The sequence below is a fragment of the Aythya ferina genome (assembly GCF_964211825.1).
Source record: "Aythya ferina genome assembly, chromosome: 2".
Taxonomy (NCBI): Eukaryota; Metazoa; Chordata; class Aves; order Anseriformes; family Anatidae; genus Aythya; species Aythya ferina.
The window spans coordinates 46,286,838-46,305,416 of record NC_140297.1 but is presented as its reverse complement, the minus strand read 5'-3'; the positions used below and the strand labels follow the sequence as shown (position 1 = coordinate 46,305,416).

The 18,579-nt window shown below is 37.9% G+C and overlaps 1 protein-coding gene across 2 annotated transcripts in view; it reads left to right on the top strand.

Moving 5' to 3' along the window:
* SACM1L (SAC1 like phosphatidylinositide phosphatase) overlaps positions 1-18,386 on the top strand; it is a 27,848-nt gene extending 9,462 nt beyond the window's left edge. Inside the window, exons 4-21 of one of the 2 annotated variants that reach the window (XR_014689572.1) lie at positions 1,283-1,410; positions 2,346-2,495; positions 4,887-4,946; positions 6,371-6,404; positions 8,831-8,932; positions 9,676-9,761; positions 9,963-10,049; positions 10,479-10,547; positions 10,632-10,711; positions 11,976-12,074; positions 14,613-14,751; positions 14,979-15,048; positions 15,146-15,218; positions 15,688-15,781; positions 15,870-15,962; positions 16,186-16,298; positions 16,635-16,692; positions 17,438-17,520. Coding sequence is in view for 1 of the 2 variants with exons in the window: in XM_084509456.1 (XP_084365582.1) it covers positions 1,283-1,410; positions 2,346-2,495; positions 4,887-4,946; positions 6,371-6,404; positions 8,831-8,932; positions 9,676-9,761; positions 9,963-10,049; positions 10,479-10,547; positions 10,632-10,711; positions 11,976-12,074; positions 14,613-14,751; positions 14,979-15,048; positions 15,146-15,218; positions 15,688-15,781; positions 15,870-15,962; positions 16,635-16,692; positions 17,438-17,574 (1,559 nt within the window). In the remaining variant the exon portion in view is untranslated. Of the gene's footprint in view, positions 1-1,282; positions 1,411-2,345; positions 2,496-4,886; positions 4,947-6,370; positions 6,405-8,830; positions 8,933-9,675; positions 9,762-9,962; positions 10,050-10,478; positions 10,548-10,631; positions 10,712-11,975; positions 12,075-14,612; positions 14,752-14,978; positions 15,049-15,145; positions 15,219-15,687; positions 15,782-15,869; positions 15,963-16,185; positions 16,299-16,634; positions 16,693-17,437 lie in introns of both variants that reach the window. The other variant, XM_084509456.1, reaches the window with a different exon arrangement.
* Positions 18,387-18,579: the final 193 nt, after the last annotated feature.

Below are 18,579 nucleotides of genomic sequence, written 5' to 3'. Positions count from 1 at the left end.
AAAAGTGATGGAATAGTATCCGAAATGTTTGAAATCTCAAAGCAAAGGCCACATACTCAAACAGGGAAGGACAATATTGAACATTCATGTTGGATTAAATGCCTCTATTTGTACAGCATCTTTGTGGCAAAGTTGTGAACAAAAGGCCCTATTTTGTAAGATACCTGGATGCTTGTGACATACCAACCAAAAGCAATACTTATACCTTGATGCAAGCATGCTAGAGGCTTCTTAAGTGCTTGAATATTCCACCAAAACAAATAGTATAAAACTAGAGCTGGGGAGTTTTTTTTGTTTTTTTTTTTTTTAAAAAAAAAAAGTGGGGTGAGGACTTGTTCTTCAACTGACTAAATAGGCTAGATACTTGATATAATAATTAACCTGCTCATAAAACTTGTATCTCTAGGTAAAGTAATAAAAAAAAATCTAATTGCCAAAGCAGAAAGAATTCATGTTGCAAGCTGTACGTTTAGCCATTGTTTTCTTTTAAATGTTTTACTGAAGCACTAGATTTTATGGTTTTGTGCTTCTGCGTGGCCTGTGTATTGGTTTATTCAAATGAAGCTTGGAGTAAACATTTAATAGTTATATGATGTATGAAAGATACTTTTTTTCTCTGCCAGTGTACTGTCTCAAGAAATCTTTTCAGAAACAAGGTGGCACCAAAATAAAGCTATGTTGCATTTTCCAGCAAGTGTAAATCATTTGCTTGGAGTGTAGTGTCATGTAGGTTCTTTTTCGCTTTGTTACTTATGCAACCAGGCAACCAGTAGACTTGCCCTCTTAAATTATTAAAAACAAAACCCCTACTCTGCTCTGTTTTGAACCTTTTAGGACAATTTTTTTAGCCTAAGGTGAGGAGGCTTCTGGAATCCTAAAGCATGTTTCTGGTATGTCTGTGACTTGCCTTGAGCTTGATTTGGGAAGCACAGATCCATTGGCCACTTTCTACATTTGAAATGCTAAAAGCTTGGATCAAACTTCTAGTAATTGTAGCTGACTACTTGTTTCTCCTTGTCCATTTTGTAAATTCCTTAAACTTACTGAGTAGTTAAAGATCTGGGAATACAGAGAAGCTTGGTAGCTTAGCAAGTGTGTTTGTTCTTCACAGCACCGAGGGGCTGGAACAGAAACAAAGTCCTAGGTGGAATGTGAAGAAACCTTGCTCTTCCCTATTGGTTTCTGTTTTGTTGTTGTTTTTTTTTTTTTTTTTTTTTGCTATGGTTCTAGGCTGCTTTTCTTAAAAAAAGTACGTATTAACTTTAATTTTTTTGATTTATAGGCACGTATCTTATTGTAATAACAAAAAAGAAAAAAGTAGGTGAGATTTTCAGTCATGCAATTTGGAAAGCTACAGACTTTGACATCCTCTCCTACAAGAAGACCATGCTGCACTTAACTGATATTCAGGTAGAAGTGGATTGACTGGGGGGTGGGGAGGAATTGCTTATGTTGATCCTTATTACCACAGAGTCTAATTCAATGAAACTACAAAAGGTGGTTTTGTTTTTTTTTTCTCAGTATCTCTTTTTAACTATACTTTTCTTCTGATTTCTTCAGACTACTTTAATTGTTGGAATATTTGGGTGTGGATGTATATAAAGTGATGTCATTTGAGATAACCAACTAACATTGTGCAATTTAGAGTATCAATCCCATTTAGTTTGACCAGTGTCTTGGGCATTTTTCCCCCTTTTAGGATGGTAGAATATGGTAGGATGAGGTAGTCTGTTGTGCTGTATCTGTTCTTGTTCCTGAATCCTCTATCATTTTTCCTCCCCTCGGGGCCTTAATGACGGCTCTGCTTGCCTGCTGTACTGCAGAGGTGTTCTAGTGCTGCATTTTGTGCAGGCTGTTACAAAGCAGTCTTCCCAAGCCAGTCATAAAACCACAACCCTCTTCCTGTTGCATCTTTCTCTTAGCTTTACTCTTCTTACAGTCTCTGAAATAAGCTGCCTTGCCGGCATCTAATTATCTACATTGCTTAATTTATGGAATTGTTCAATTACATGATTACCCAGCAGGGACAAATTGATTTTGAGAGGGAGGAAAAGGGTGAAGGTTTTTAGAAATAGATATGTTGTGGATTGATAAAGAGTAGATAAATGTCTAACCATCGTAGCTGAAAGGGAATGTGATTCTTCTTTCGGGAAAGGAACGAGATTAATCAGTATGAATCAGAACACATTAGTTATTGGGATAATTTTAGCAGTAAGTTTTGTAGCCTTTCTTTTGCATTCCCATCTTGTCTTTTTTTTAAATAAATATTTTTCAGGGGAACTAGCTTGTAAGAGCAGGGTATTTTGACAGTAATGAATAACAACTTCTATTTTTCCTCTCAACAGTTACAGGACAACAAAGTATTTTTGTCAATGCTTAGTCATGTTTTGAGTGTGGATGGATTTTACTTCTCAACAACTTATGATTTAACACACACTCTGCAACGGTTAGCCAACACCAGCCCGGAGTTCCAGGAAATGAGCCTATTGGAGAGGGTAAGTATTTCATCTTCGTATCTCTCTTAGATGTTGTCAATCAGTTCTGCATGGCATAAGTTGTGGTTGGCATTAAATCACAAGCTAAAAGCTTACAAAAAGTTTAGGATGAGATTGCCCCATTACACTTGAGCCTAAACTTTATGCTCTTTTTTTTTTTTTAACAGTAACCTAATATGCACTAATGCCATCTGCTATTGTTTAGCATGACCCTCACTTAAAGTAAAAATGACTTTATTATTTTAATCATTGAATTTGTGAAATGGATTCATGTCTTGATTAAATACAGATCTTATAATAGTGTTTTCCCTTCCCCCCCACTTCTATATTGCTAAACTGTAAGCTATACTATCTCTGATCTTGTCAGTCAAGCTGTGCTGGAGCAGTTCTCTTGATTAAGAAGCTGTGAGAGCAGGAAGCAAAAAGCAACCAAGCGAGTGTGCAAAGTACATTAAAGAAAATTATAGTTCAAGTCCGCTTCATGGTGTGCCTAGAATAAGCTTGGGAATTGCTGGTGTGTACTGCTTCAGTAGGGAAGTCTGTTACTGTGGTGTCCACACCGTTACAGCTGAGCATACTCATCCATTCAAGTTTCATAGCTTGTTAGCAACATCAAGTTTTAGAAACTTGTTTGAATGTGGTGTCAGACATTTAAATCAGGCAGGTTAGAAGTGCTTTCTGAGATGTCTGATTTAAATGAATTAAAAAAAAACTTGAGATGGAATTTGCCTCTGCCTTCAATATTAAACTCTTCTAATTGCAATGGGGAGGAGGGACAAGTGTATGTGTGGGGAAAGGTATCTTTTTTCTTTGTATTCTATTATTCCAGGATAATGTGGAACAAAACTGCACGTTTATGGCTCTTGGCACTGGTATTCTATATCAGCATATAAACTATGCTGATTCCTTACGTTTGAAGCATGGATTTAATATGTTGTTGTCTTAAAGACAGCAGAGCCACACAGCCAGACACAATAGAGTTAAAACTGTATTGTGCTTCCAGAGTTCCAGAATTCTTATTCTGGTAAATAACTGTATAGTGCAGCATAAACAAGGTTTAAGCTGCCTAAGCAATAAAATGCTGAAACCTTGTAAGTGAAAAACACTTTCTTCTTCTATTGGCAGTAGAGTCACCAAAATGTTGCCTCTTCGTTGCTGAAACTGCCTACTCTGGAGAAGCAGTTCATTTTGTTCTTTCTAAAGCTTAAGCAACAAAATTCCGGTTTATAACTAGGGACTCTTTTGTACTATCAAATGCTTTTCATGTGGTCCTCATGCAAGGAAGAGCAGTTGCTGACATGAAAAGATTGGTTTATTGTAAAATTGTGGCACCTTAGAAGGTTGCTTGAAAGATGAATCATGTCTTTTCTTAAAGACTTTGAAGTAAATTCAGATGTTAGTTGGCTAAAACCATTTTAATGCAGTGTTGTACTCCTTGTTGCAGTATTTTGGTTTAACAACAGACTGGTGATTTCAGGCATTTCCATCTCACCTCTGCAAAAGAAGCCTGGCCTGTGGTTGGGGTGTGTGTGTGGGGGTCCTTAACAGTCCTAGTAGAAGGAAACAACCCCAATATGAGGGCAGTAACACATCATGCCATGTTCTTCGACTAGTTCAAACCCTACTTGTGGTATCTTCTGGCAGATAGCTTTATCTTTTTCTGTTAGTTCAAGGAATATTCCAACACTGAGCTTGAATTATCCTCATCCTCATTGATACATTGTCTTGCCCGCCTCATCTTAGAGTTGAGATTTGTGCCATCTCCCTAGAGCCTGCTCTCTGTTCTGCAGCAAATGTCACTGGTGACTAATCTGCTAGTTTTTTGGAATGTGCTCAGCAACCTGCTCAAGACGTCCTTGATGTGAACTGGGAACAGGAAATGCATGAAGTTGAAGAGAATCATTTATGCAGCTAAAAATATATTTTCTTCAGCTACAACTATTGTTCAACTTCTGATTCTCAGGATTATAAGGAGTTCTGCATGCAGTAATAAACGCTCTCCCTATCTGCTCGCCTTAGGGATGTTACCTTGCTATTGTTCTTAATTTGGGGTAATCTATTTGAGCTTTGTTTATGTAGAACAAATTTGAATGTTTTCCTGATGCTACAGCTGAATTGTTAATGGCTTAGCACATCTGAAGGGTCTGGTAACACCCCGCTCAAAGATAGGAGAGAACTGTTCTCTAACAATTTTAACTTTAGTCAGATTTCTATTTGGAGATATACGAATGGTAGTAGTGAAAGAAGGGTGTTTCACCTCCATGCACATCTGTCTAAACATCTAAACTTGCATAATGCATGGTTACAATGGTATTACCCTTATGTTGAATTAAACGAGTGAGGGTTTCTAAAAGCATGATTTATTGTGTTGTTTTTTTTTTTTTGGTGCAGGCAGATCCACGGTTCGTGTGGAATGGGCATCTTCTTAGAGAATTTGCTGCTCAACCAGAGGTAAACCCTTTGTATTGATTATGTTGATACAGGATGAATATACTTTTACTAAAAATATACAACATTTTCCTATAATTCTCATTTCAGATAGAAATCTAGCATAATTTGGTTATATCTTCTAGTTGAACACAGTGACAGTCTTCTACTTCTAAGTTTCCAACTTTATGTCGGTGTCCTCAATAGCACACACAGTAAAACTGGCTCTTCAGACGTGTCTGCTTTCAGTTTACATGAGCATGGTGTCAGCACAGTATCTTTTTGAAGTATAACTACTAACTTTTCTTTAGGTATAAGCAAGGTTCAGCTCACCTCTCTGAGTGCAGTTTAAACTCTGCTTGCCTGTTGAGTAGGTCATAAAGCTGACGCTTGATTAGGACACTTTATATTCTTCATATTTCCAGTAGAGACTAACACAACGTAACTTCTGAATTCACTTAGTCCAGCAAATACAAGTGTAGGACCATGACTGCACCTGTAGTACCTCAGTGGCCAGACTGATCCAAGTTCCTTCCTCCTAGAGGCTTTAGAAATGTATTCAACTTACGGAATTGTCTGCACTACAGCAAGCTTTTCTCTTCATCTGTACTTCCCATTTATGCAAGTGCATGATGCAGTTTCTATTTCTGTCTTGGTAACCTGTGGAGATGTGCTTTTATGTTAAGCGCTGTTTGAAAAGGCTGAATTGTGCACTGCTTCTGGAATGTGAAGATACGAATGAGTAAAGAGCTGTTGTGCATCTTCCAAAGGCGTGTGAATGGGGAGATGGTTTAGATGGTGTTATACAAACAAAGCTGGGGAAGTGAGAGAGAACTTGTGGTGGGAAGAGCAAAGAAAGCTAACTGGCTGGCTGGTGAAAACAGAAGTAGGAGGCAAGACATGGAAGTTGAAGAGGGAGATAACTGATGTGTGAGAGGAAGCGTGACCTAATGCTGCCTACAAGTGGTTTGCCATAGTAACAGCTGCAGGTAATGAGATGCAGAAATTCTGACTTCTAGCATTGGGAAATTTTAATTTTAAACTTAATTGAAAGAGCAAGTTATTCAGGTGTGGCAGGATGGGAAATATACTGGAAGAAGCATTTCAAGTATTAATCACAAAGAACTATTCCTTACTGAAGTCTTGTGTTGCGAACTGCTATCTCAGCTTCCTTCCTTCCGCTGAGATACAGCAAATAAAAGGTTTTCAGCGTGGACTGGTTTATATCTAGCATGTTTGTAGACAAGTAAATGCCTTCTATAGAACAAAGCAGCTTGTTTCTGTCTTTAAACTGTTCTCTGAAAGAATTACTGCATCCTAAATAAAAAATAAAGAATATCAACCATGTAGAGTTATCTTAAACTCTTAGACAAACCTTAGTTAGTAATCTTTTTTGGCTGTTTAATATTTTTAAAACACATTGTGTGGGGTTTTCTTCTTTGTTTCAGATCCACAGGTTTGCTACGCCAGTGATGCATGGATGTATCCTTTTATGCTGTGAAGCTCAATGCTGAATTTGGTGCTTTGTTTGCTATGGAGTTTGATGTTGGCAATGTAACAACATCATATCATAATTGGGCTGTAATCTGTTCAGATACGAACGCTACATGTAGTTTGAGAGCTCATTTGCATGGTAACTCATCTGGATATTCTGCTTTTAAGATCTAATATACTTATTTTTACAGGCATAATTTGCATAACTGTTTTTAAGGAAGTAAAGGTTAAGATGAATATCAGAAGTGTTCCTACATCAGCCTTAGTGTTTCTCATCTTGCTGTAAGAATACCTACACTTAGCATTTACACTGGATTTAAAATAAGGGAGAATAGTGTTGACTTCAGGAATGCTTGTGAATGTTCCTGTTGCATAAAAAGACGAGTAGTTGTGCTGAAGGTTCCTGGAACACTTCTCTTAGCTGGCTGCTCTTCCTGCACCACACTTTGGGTAGCAGCCTTCTTAGCAAAGCAGTCTTGAGTTTATTTCTGAGAGGGAGCGTAGTCCTGCGAGTAGGCCTAGTGCTCTTTGGAAGCAACGTTCTTCATGCAGCGTGTGATCAACAGCAAGTCCCTGCTTCTGACTTGGCAGCGTGAAAAGGAGAGGACAATAATTTATGCAGCATTCTCCTTATCTCTTCTGCTGCAAAGGCAGCTCAGGTGCGTGCAGGGAATGAATGGCTTCCAGGCTGCATCAGTTGCTCTGGTAGGGCTGTTAGCAACTGGCAAACTTCCAGGCCTTCTTTCCTGTGACTTCATTTAATGAAAAATGTTGTGGGAGTAGCTGGAGAGGCAAGGCAAGATAGCAAAAGGGAACTGTCAAAACAACCCAATCCGTATCCTGCTTCTGCAGGTCCTGGGTGGAAGAGTCTGGGTGGATTGCAATTAGCAATTGGCAGACTGCAATTAACACCTTCCTCTGTCCTACTTTCACTATATAAATAATTAGCATGAGTAATACATGGTGCTGTACTGCTCGTATTAACCAAACATGTTAGAGAACCCAAGAATTCAAACTGTTTTTAGTGCTGGAAATGCTGTGAAGAGCAATTATTGCAGCAGAACTGCAATAGTGCCACTACAAGCTAATTCATTAAAATCAAATCAGAGATCTCTTTCTATATATATTTTGTTCAGCTATCCAGACCAGGGTTCTGGTCTTGCAGTGATGAGAAATAATGTGCTTGAGTAATTGAGACTTTGATCAGCTGAAGCCTAAACTGGCACTTGTATTTCCCTTGTTACTACCCCCTTCTCTCTCCTTACTCCCTCTCCCTTCCCCTTCCCCCCCAAAAAAAAAAAAGAAAAAAGGCAACTCTAAAAACAGTAAGTTATGTCTTTTCATTTTTAGAGTGGATGTAGTTAATAAGCAAATTGACACTTAAGTTGAGACAGACTACAGACAAAGTGATGAATATTACATTACATTCCTGGAGAGCAAGATGTTTTGGATTGCTTAAAGTTGTTTGGGCCTTGCAGCCTTTCTTTCCTTCCAAGAAGGATTTCATATTAGTGTGAGGTTCTGTTGATTGCTTCCGATATGGTATGCTAACACTGCTGCCTGCAGAAATTGCCTGGCTCAGTCTTGTGCTTATTTTAAAACTACAGATTTCACTTATTAGTGGCAAAGGATGAAAGCCTGTGTATTCACATGGAGAAACTTCATGGGGAATGCTGGTCTCTATTGAATAACTTATTGTAAATCTGATAAAGGCAATTGTAAGCAGAACAGAGCAAGAATCCGAAATTGGTTGTTAATGACCTGTCTTTGTTCATTGCTTAAGCTTAGTCTTAGGGTGCATTTGTCACTTTGGGTATGTAGCCTGAGCAGGAAAGCATACTTCCCTAAGAAGCTCACACTGAAGACTTGGTGTGTATTCCCCCGCTTGGTGTGGAAGCCAGTCTACCTTACTGATGGTTCTGAAATCTCTAAGTATGGTATATGTTGTACTTTACAGGTACAAGGTTTAATAGTCTAAGATATTTCCTTCTCTAATGTAAAGTTTTGAAGTGGTCCTTTTCGTTAAAAGCAGTAGGGACAAGAAACTTAAGACAGCTTAATAAAGTGGATGAGTTGGCAAGGAATAGAACTTCAGAGGTCAGTCCATCTAATGATATATCTAGGACCATAACGCCAGATTAATCTTATTTTAGGAAGTCCCACTTCCTAAGAATTATAGCAGTTTCAATGTATGTTCATCAGTGATATGCCCTTTATGCTGTATTTTGAGCAGCCCCTACTGATACTAAGAAGTTAAATTCTCTCAAGTTCAATGTTTACCTGTTATTGATATGAGAAATGTTTCCAGTTTTCTTTGAATGTGATTGCTTGGTTCCTAGATGTTGACTACTTCTTGATATGTAAAAATACCCTAAGAAAAGTTTGGATTTTTTTTCCTTATTGGTATTCATCAGTTATCACTATGCACTCTTGTTCTATTAATGGCAAGTGTTTTGACTGGCTGCTTGTATCCAGAAGAAGCTGTTTCAGGGCTGGTGTACGCTACTACGTAAGAGGTAAAATAAATTATCTTACTTTAGATGGAATTTGCTTTTTTAAACATCTTACTTCCTCTAAGACCAATTGCTGTACCATGGATTGAATAAAAATAGTTGATATCAAGACTTTAGTGCTTCAAAAGAAAAACAGGAACCTGTATGAGGAACTGAGGCATGTTCTGATATATATTTTTTTAAATTGTCTCTTCTTTATGCCTCCTAGAGGTTACTGGCTTGATAGGGGTTAAATGCAAATGCATGATAGCCCTTTTGGCCTACCAGTAAACTAAACTGAAAGCATCATTGGTGCTGCCAGGGAAACCCTGAATAGTGATGTTCTCTAATTGTTTCAGGTTAAAAAGTGAACAAGGAAATGGTTTAAATTACTTTCTTTGCTCTGTGTGAGTCCCAACAACCATGCTTTTGAAGAAATAAGTCAGTTTATGCAGTACCTTTGCTACTGAATTATGGATGTTGTAGTGTCAAAGCACTTGTGTTTTTATTTTCAATTAACCTATTCAATTTCTAGGACTGGAATTATCAAAATGCAGTAAGCACAACTGTGCTTCAGTAATTCAATTTGGTACAGATCACGTTAAACTTCTGGTAAAGGCATTTTTAATTTACCATATTCAGGCAGCCCTGGTATTTTCATGCTTTTTTGTGTGTTTAGAGGGGAAGGGTAGGAAGCCTTTTGCTGTTATGTTGTTGCTGTTCTGCAGCTAGCCTGATGTGGTTAATGAGGTCTTTCTCCTACTTAGGTATTGATTCAGAAGGACATGCAGCTAACTTTGTTGAAACAGAACAAATTGTGCATTACAAGGGGAGCAAAGCATCATTTGTTCAGGTAAAGTCAATGTAATGAGCTGCTGACTCGCGTAAGGGGTATGTGCATGTATAGATAAGTCAGTCTTTCTGTATTTCTGTAGGTTAAATATTTAAAAAATTTGCGCACGCACACACAAACTAAACCAGCCCGATTTATTTTAAAATGGCAAGTAAGTTTGTAAGTTTTGTTGTTTAAAGTTATTTATGTATTCTTTTTCAGACCCGTGGATCAATTCCTTTTTTCTGGTCTCAAAGACCAAACCTCAAGTATAAACCAAAGCCACAGATCAGCAAGTCAGTAAATCATGTATGTGAGTGCTCGTTGTGTCTTGGGGTCTCAATGCATTTCTGGGCTTGTGTAGATATGATAGGGTGGCAGACTTATAATCAGATGAATAAAAATAGGCAATATTGTTTTTAAGTAGCAGTAAGAACCCTTGTATTACCTGAGAGAAGTTCAGAGCCTGAAAAAAAAGGTTCAATAGTGAGGGTAATGTTTTCTCTTTGGTTCTTGTTTGCAAGAGTTTTAGTAGTTGGACAATGCTCATTATCCATGCCTGCCTTAAGGAGAGCTGCATGGTCTTGGGGGGTGAAAGCAGGAATATACTAACACAATAGAGAACAACATTTTTTTGGTTATAGAATTGCCTATGCAGTATCATCAAAAAGATGATTGTGATTTACAAGAAATTCCTCTACATCTTAAATCTGTCATCACGTTTCCTTTCTTTTCTAGATGGATGGCTTCCAAAGACATTTTGACTCACAAATAATCAGCTATGGAAAACAAATGATTGTTAACTTGGTATGCTTTCACTTCTTCCTGAGAAAGTGGCTGTTCTTTCAGGCAGGCTTACAAATAATGCTGTCATTTTTCCTTTATTTCCAGGTTAACCAAAAAGGTTCTGAGAAGCCCCTTGAGCAGACGTTTGCAAAAATGGTGAACAGCATGGCAAATGGAATGGTCAAGTACGTGAGAAGTGAAATGATCCATTTCTGTGTTTAAAAACTGAGCTGAATGGTTAATGCTTCATCCTTTCACCAGATAGCTGGTTTGTTAGTTTTATTTTTATGAAGTCACCTGCATGTGACCAGTACCCCTACCTCAGAGCTTAAATGCTAAGCAGGCATGGGACTGGAAATGGGACAAAGGGGAGGCAAAGCAAAGAAGGGAGGTCAAGGGTCATGGTAATGCCAGTGTTGGAGTAATGGTATGCTATGAGAACTGTGGTTTGGAGATCTTCTGGCTTTTGGGGGGGGGAAAATCATACCCTATAGAACAAGCTTCTGGTAGAAGGGCTTGGTTATGTTGCTAGCTTAGTAGGGGAGTGCTAAATGTGAGCAAAAGAGTATTGGAGATAAAGCTGGAAAGAGTGCTCTTCTCACACTTGCACTAGGCTGGTATTGATATTTTTGCTGTACAAAGTTTGTGGAATTCTGTGCATCTTTATTTTCAGTTCCACCAGCTGACTCTCTAGCAATACGTAAAACTTTGTCAGGGTGTTTGTAGTGATGATTTCTGCTCTGTATGTGTCTTTTAAAAAAAAAAAAAAGTTTCTCACTTTTTCTTAATACTGCCAAATTCCTTTTTCTATTTTTAATTTTGACTGGCATTTACCTGCCAGACTTACATGACTTGAGTCTTCAGTGCATGTATGTGATTTTTCTTCCCATCAATAGCCTTTACAGATTGGCAAATAGCTTTTGGATTACGAGAACTTAAGGGGAAGATCTTAATGCCTTGCAGTTCACAGCAAATGTATATGTATAAATGTTAAATCAAACACCATTAACCTTAAGCACTGTTTTATCAGAAATGAATTGGCTGTTAAACATCTGACTTGGAACAAGATTTTAATTTTTATTATGGCAGAGAAGCTGTTCAAACAGAACTAGGTTTGTAGAGAGCCATTGAGGTATCTTGCCTCATGCCAGAGGAGAATGTTACGTTTCAACACCTGTATCTCTGTAAGTGAGCAAGTTCAGTGTGTTTGCTTGGATCCAAAAAGGCAGAGGAATTCTGGGCAGGCACTGAAATCCTGTCAGTGCTCAAATATCCTGACTGATGCATGCTGGAAGCTCTCTTAAAAATATAAAAAAAAAAAAAAAAAAAAAAAAAAAGCAAGTCTTTTGTCACTGCCAGTTTGATAGATCAGCCCTTCCCTGTGGATTTTTCTGATACCTTCACTGCAGTATGTATTTAATCTAGAAAGATGCTTCTTTCTCTGAACAGATACATAGCATTTGACTTCCATAAAGAGTGCAGTCGGATGAGGTGGGATCGACTTCAGATTTTGGTGGATCAGCTAGCAGAACAGCAAGATGAGTTTAGGTAAGGCTGGTTCTCTCACTTCTGTACTGTTAAAATAAGACTGTTTTCTTGAGTTAAGGAATACTAAAAACAGACCTGTAATCTTCTGTCAAGATGATGTATTCCTATACATCAATGCTTTCATATCTTTTATCTCTTGCTAATACCTGGTGCAAGGTTAAAGACCTGTTAGTAGGTAAAATACAGAGCCCTCTTTTATGTCCCAATAAAAAGGCTTTGAGAACCACAGCAGTCCTGTGTTGTACCTTAAGAACTGCCTTTATCCTTTGGATAAATGATTTAATGAAGAAACCAGCATGCGTACAACTGAAGTTATATTTAAAAAAAAAAAAAAAAATTCCTTTCCTGGTAGTTTCTAAACCAGGAGTCATTCCTTGTGTTGACAGCAAAACTTTCTGTTATGTGATGTTAAAAAGTTAGTGCTCCCTTGGCTCCAGCCCTGTACACACTTTTTGTTGTTTTTTGGAAGTGTTTTATATCTTTAATGCACACTGTTTGTTGTAGCAGACCTTGGCACTAGCTGATTGTTGGTCTGTGGTAACAAAAGTAATCCACAAGAAACTAAATCCTCACTTTGTTTTTAAGTCACATAAAAGCAGATTAAGTGTCCAAATCAACTTAAGTATGTATCTTGTGCTCTGAGTTTATTGCATTAAGCAATTCTTGGTCTTTGCTACTTGTAGATGTGTAGCTTGATAGGACAATGGCATTCTTTGTTCTGCTTCTCCGATTGCTTCCTTCCTAATAGGTCCTGTGTTAGCTGATCTACTTCCTGCTTTAGGCACACTACAGAAATGACAATGTTCTAGTAACTAAAAAGAAGTGTGAGGTGCAGATTAGAACAGGAGTTGCATGGATGAGATAGATTGCTTCGAATGAAGACTGTCAGAACAATATGAATTTATCGTGTGGTAGTGAATACAGTTTTCCCCACCACCAAAAATGGGCCCTTAACCCTCCTGAAGAGCAGAATAAATTGGTTTCAGAGCACTTCAAAGAAGGAGAAATAAGTGTAGGTTTTCTACACAGCGAGGATCCTTTATTAGAGTGAATGCTGAGAATCATATCACGTGTTTACTGTCAACTGCCACTGGAGGCTTACAAAAGAACCAAGCTGTCTTGAAATGAAAAAGGAGGTTGTGTCTGTTACAAGATAGAGAAATGAAAGCTCTTCCTCAAGATCAGGTTGCTTCTACCTTGCTTTGTTTTATTTCATCTTGGGTGACCATTGTTCAAATAGTAACAGGAAATACCTGAATTCTGATGCTCTTAAAAATAATTCTGCACCCCAGAGAGAGGCAAACACTTCCATCTTCTACAGATTGCAAAAGATCCGGTAGAAGGTTTACTCTTGTGTTTTAATGATTTTTAAAGAGCTGTTACAAGATATGCATTACTTAATCTGTCATGAACCAGAAATGCCTACTCTTCAGCTATGCTACTTATCCTAATACCAGTTTTAGGCAAATCTTAAAGGAGGAGGGGAAAACCAAGTTTTCGTGGGTGTAAACTCCTTTAATCGTCCAACAATGTAAAACAGTTTAATAAAACTAGTTCTTCAAGAATTAGAAAACTAGATCTTCTTAACACAGGGCTGATCAAAGTAAATGCATATGCTTCTAAGTAGGGTTCTTGATTTTTAGTACTACATAACTCTAGTATCATTTTTTTAGTCTTAAAATGCTGTGCAGTAGCAGTGGATCGTATACTGGTCCAAATTCGGAGTTCAGAATTACCTAAGGGAGTAACTTAATCTACAGAGTATGATCTGCACATCTTTAAGCAACTGGGAGCTTAATGCTGCAGCAGAAGGATAAGTCCCATTCATGTATCCAATGGATGATTTGATTTGCTATTTGTTTCACTAGCTCAGTTATCAAGATATTTGCATGCAATTCAATATTTAAAATGAGCTGTTTAATACCAGTTACTGAGAAGTTGAGGGAGAAGTGACTGGTTTAGTTGGTTTAAAAAAAAAAAAAAAAGAGGTAATGATTAGCATATGTAGTTACAAGCGGGAACACCCAGATCCCTCAGATCTTCATATAATGGAGAAGAAGATGATAAGAACTGATGGTAGGAGACTTTCAGCAGTGGCCTTAAAGATCTGAATACCTTTGTGGAAGAAATGTTCCTGACAGTTTATATTACTCCGTGGTGGTGGTGACTGGACTGAAGCTGGTAACTCCAGGTCCAAATCTGGTTACTTTGATGTTTATGCTCTGCTAGTGATTTTGCTAACTGTGGAACTAGGACTGTAATAACACAGAAACATAAAACTTAAGTCACTGTTGCACTAGAAATTGCTTGTCACAGTGGCAGATACTAGTGAATATTGTTCAGATTACCAAATGTTCATGTATTGATTGCTGCTTTTCATCGTGGGAGGGGAAACATTCAGGGAGGTATCACAGTTCAGAGACATAGCCAACAACTCTCCATATGCTCTAGACAACTGTTTTGGCTGCTAGAATATTGTGAAAATGTGCACTTTATCTAGACTTATCTGTAAATACTTAGGTGGATTGTGTGTGTTAGTTATTTTCTAGTTGATTCCGATGGTAAAATCGTGACTCAGCAGGAAGGAATATTCCGCAGTAACTGTATGGACTGCCTTGATCGGACAAACGTGATTCAGAGCTTGTTAGCACGCCGATCTCTTCAAGCCCAGCTTCAGGTAAATGTTTTATTTTTGTTTAACAAGCTCTTAAGAGCAGGAAGGCTTTGTTTTGGAACTGTAACATAATTTAACACTTCAATAAAAGCTTGTATACTTCAGTTACTGTAGCATTTGTTTGAAATGCTCTGGCCAGATTCTAGTTTAATGAATTATGTTTTTTCTAAAAGCAAATCCTAATGTTTCTAATGACCTGCTAGTGAGCTTCAATATGCTTTTTGTTTCAGAGGCTAGGTGTTTTGCATGTTGGACAGAGAATTGAGGAGCAGGCTGACTTTGAGAAAATCTACAAAAATGGTATGCAGCTCATAGAGTTCCAAAACGAAAAAATAATCCCTTTTCCAAACAAAGCAAATAACTTCCTTAATCTTTCTCAATGTTTTCCTGTTCGCAGCATGGGCTGATAATGCTAATGCTTGTGCCAAACAATATGCTGGAACTGGTGCCTTAAAGACAGATTACACAAGGCAAGTCACCCTTTCTTGTAAAGGCGTTTTTGTGCACATTTGGGGCTTTCTTTAGGTTTTCATATCTGAAAAGATCGCTAATTTGGGGCTTAGACATTACTGAATTTTTCAATCATTTAGTTCAATTGGTAAAATGTGAGACTAGAATCTATAGAAGAACACTATTCTTTGCTGTGTTAGTATGAAAGGAGATAAAGAAATGCTGGAAATAAAAAACAAGAAAATGAGCCTCTTCAAGGTACATTTGTGTCATGGGATGGAGAGAAGGGTGGAAGGGAAATTCTGTTTTTCAAATTTTTGTTACAAATGTGTGTGTGGTGTTAATGCAGAGGTAGCACTAGATTATTTTATGTATGTGTAGGTATTTGTTAAACATGGTACACACTTGAACAATGAAAGGACTGTAAATTTGCAACTCTGTTCCTGAATGTATACATTTATTACAAATATTTTTCAAAACTTCTTGCAGAACTGGAAAGAGGACTCAGTGGGGCTTAATAATGGATGGCTGGAACTCCTTAGTACGTTACTACAAAAATAACTTTTCTGATGGATTTAGACAAGTAAGTTAGGCTTTTAACTGTGGGAAAACGTAGCTGATCTGTATTAAACTTGCTGTGGGTTTTAACTCTTGCTCTGTTTCTCTTCCAGGACGCTATTGATCTCTTTCTTGGAAATTACTCAGTGGATGAAGTAGAACCTGCTAGTCCTCTGCACGTCAAGAAAGATTGGAAGTTCTTAGCTGTGAGTATGGGGACTTTGCTCATGTTCGGAGAAACACATGAAGCCTGTTTAGTCACTTGCATCAGTAAGACAAAGTGGCAATCGTCTATTTAGTAATGGAGTGTCCCTATAATATGGTTCTGTTCCTATAGTACCTGCTTATAGGACTAAACCCAGACTATTTCCTTGACAGAAAATGGAGTGTCCTTGAGGTATTGAAAAAAATGCTGCTTGCTTTTTTTAGATGTGCTTCAGCCCCTGGAAAGGGAGAAATTCTACTAATCACCATCAATGACTGTTTCCTTCTGCAGAAGAAGCTTGTGAAGATCTCTTATATTTCATGCAGAAGCATAGACTGTAACATGAAGAAAGCTTTTTTTGTTCTCCTCACCTTTTATGCACCAAAATGGTGTTTGGGGACATTAGGGGTTTAATTGGTAGCTAGTGTTTTGGTTTTTTTTGAATACTTTAAATCTTATCCAATAGATATGTTTTAATTCTGAACCTCAGTAGTGAGCACACTTCACCACATTTTGGAACTCTCCGAAATTTTACAGTAGTACCTGACATCAGCAGTTGAAGCAATTTTATGGTAAAGGTAGTAAATAGCTTTGCAATACGTTCTAGCTTAAAGGAAATTAAGAAATATATGTGCTATTATATCATGTAATTATTCTTTTTTTCTTTCCCTAGTTGCCTATTATTATGGTGGTTGCTTTCTCCATGTGCATTATTTGTTTGCTAATGGCTGGTAAGTTGCTGCTGTGTTAAATTTCCCCAAATTAGCTTGCTTCTGTGGGGACTTTTTTTTTTTTTCCATTCAAAAGGTTATTTAGAAAATATTCAGTTTAAATGTGCTTCTCAGTCATATTGAAAGGTGTTTTGAGCAAGGCTCTGGAGACTGAGGGTCAGCACGATACCATTAATGTGGAAAAATCTGTGGTAATATAGAAAACAGTACTAAAACTTTTGTAGAAGTCACTTGGGGGCAATTAATTGGCCCTGAATCCCTGAATTAAGTCTTACCTGAGTAGATGTATAGCTGTACTACAGCCTGGATGAATCTCCTGAAGAATCTCTCTTAACTTTTGGCACAAAGGCAATTCAGACAAGCCGGATATAGTCATAAACTCAGCCTGACCAATGTTCCCCTAGCCTACGTTTGTGCTGGGAATTGAAGTCCTTGCTTTCTGCTTTTGTCTTGGACTTTCTAGTGTTAGTGCCAGTGGGGTTCTTGACTCTGTGACCTCTGTAGTAGTGTCAAAGCATTCTAACAACTATGTGTCAAACAGAACAGTAGTTTATGAACAAGCAACTTTGTCAAGTCAACTGCTAGGTAAGGAAATGCAGAATGGTACACGAGAAGACCCTAGTTCCTTTGAAGCACTTTTAACTTCATTTGATATCTGTGGAGAGCTTGCAATATCTTGGTTTTGTATTTAGATAATCTTTCTGATAGTTGGAAATAATAAACTACGGTGTCTGACTCTTAACAGGTGATACATGGACTGAGACACTGGCCTATGTGCTTTTCTGGGGAAGTGCAAGCTTTGGAACCTTTGCCATCATCCTTTACAACGGCAAGGATTTTGTAGATGCACCCAAGTTGGTCCAGAAAGAGAAGATGGACTGAATTTGTGTGTGTGGAAAGCGGCTTGGTACTGAGGATTCCTCAAGCCACGCCTGGAGTCTCTACTGACCTGCTTTCCACACCAAACTGTGGTCTAATGAACATTCTTCCTTGGCAGCCTTGTGGGGAGAGAAAATAGTGTCCTTTGGTGGTAGCTTTCAACTGAGATCTGACTCGGCAATCTTAGTTGCAATGGTTTTTGGAATATTGCATTTGTGGAGGGGGCTCCACTCAGTTTACTGAGATGATTCAAAGATTCCAGACACCAAAAAGCTGGCTTTCATGTTGTAGGGTGTAAGTGGACTGCTTTAGCTCACAGTCCAAATGTGCAATTTCAGCTGAATTTTGTTCTCTGTTCTGGCTTGACAGGAGGGAGCTCTGATGCTGTTCATATCTCAAAATACCTAGGAGTTGAAGCACTAATAACGGAGCTTCTTTGAACAAATAAGTCGTCATAAGAACAGAAAGTCTCATTCCAAGACTCATAGCTGGATTACATTTGCTGTGATAAAGTCCATGTTAACAAGTCCTTTGTGCATTTGTGTGTGTTTCTTTTCCCCACCAATTTAAAGGATCTATTGAATCCTAATGCTCTTCCAAAATGAGCTTTGTGTCCTGTGTTTTATCTGGGACTGATGCAATATTCTACTAATCATTGTTTGGGTGAAAGGACGGTGTAATTGGATGCTCCTGAAGTTGCAAATGTCTTGCACTGTTTCAGTACTACAGCCTCCAGATGATGATTCATTAGTTAGCACATTGAAGTCAAGATTTTTTTCTAAATATGTAAATGAAATCAAAGAATGTAAAAATCATTTGCGGTGTTTATTGAACCTTCTTTATGCTAAAGGTCCAAAGTATTCCGTTACTTTAAGAGCAGTCACAATGTAAAAGGTGAACTTCATATTGTTTTGCTAGTCAGCTGCTTCTATACTTTCTGTTTGTTGAAATAATTTACAAAAAAAAAAAAAAGGAGTAAGAATCTGAGGAGAAAGTGTCGGCCTAACA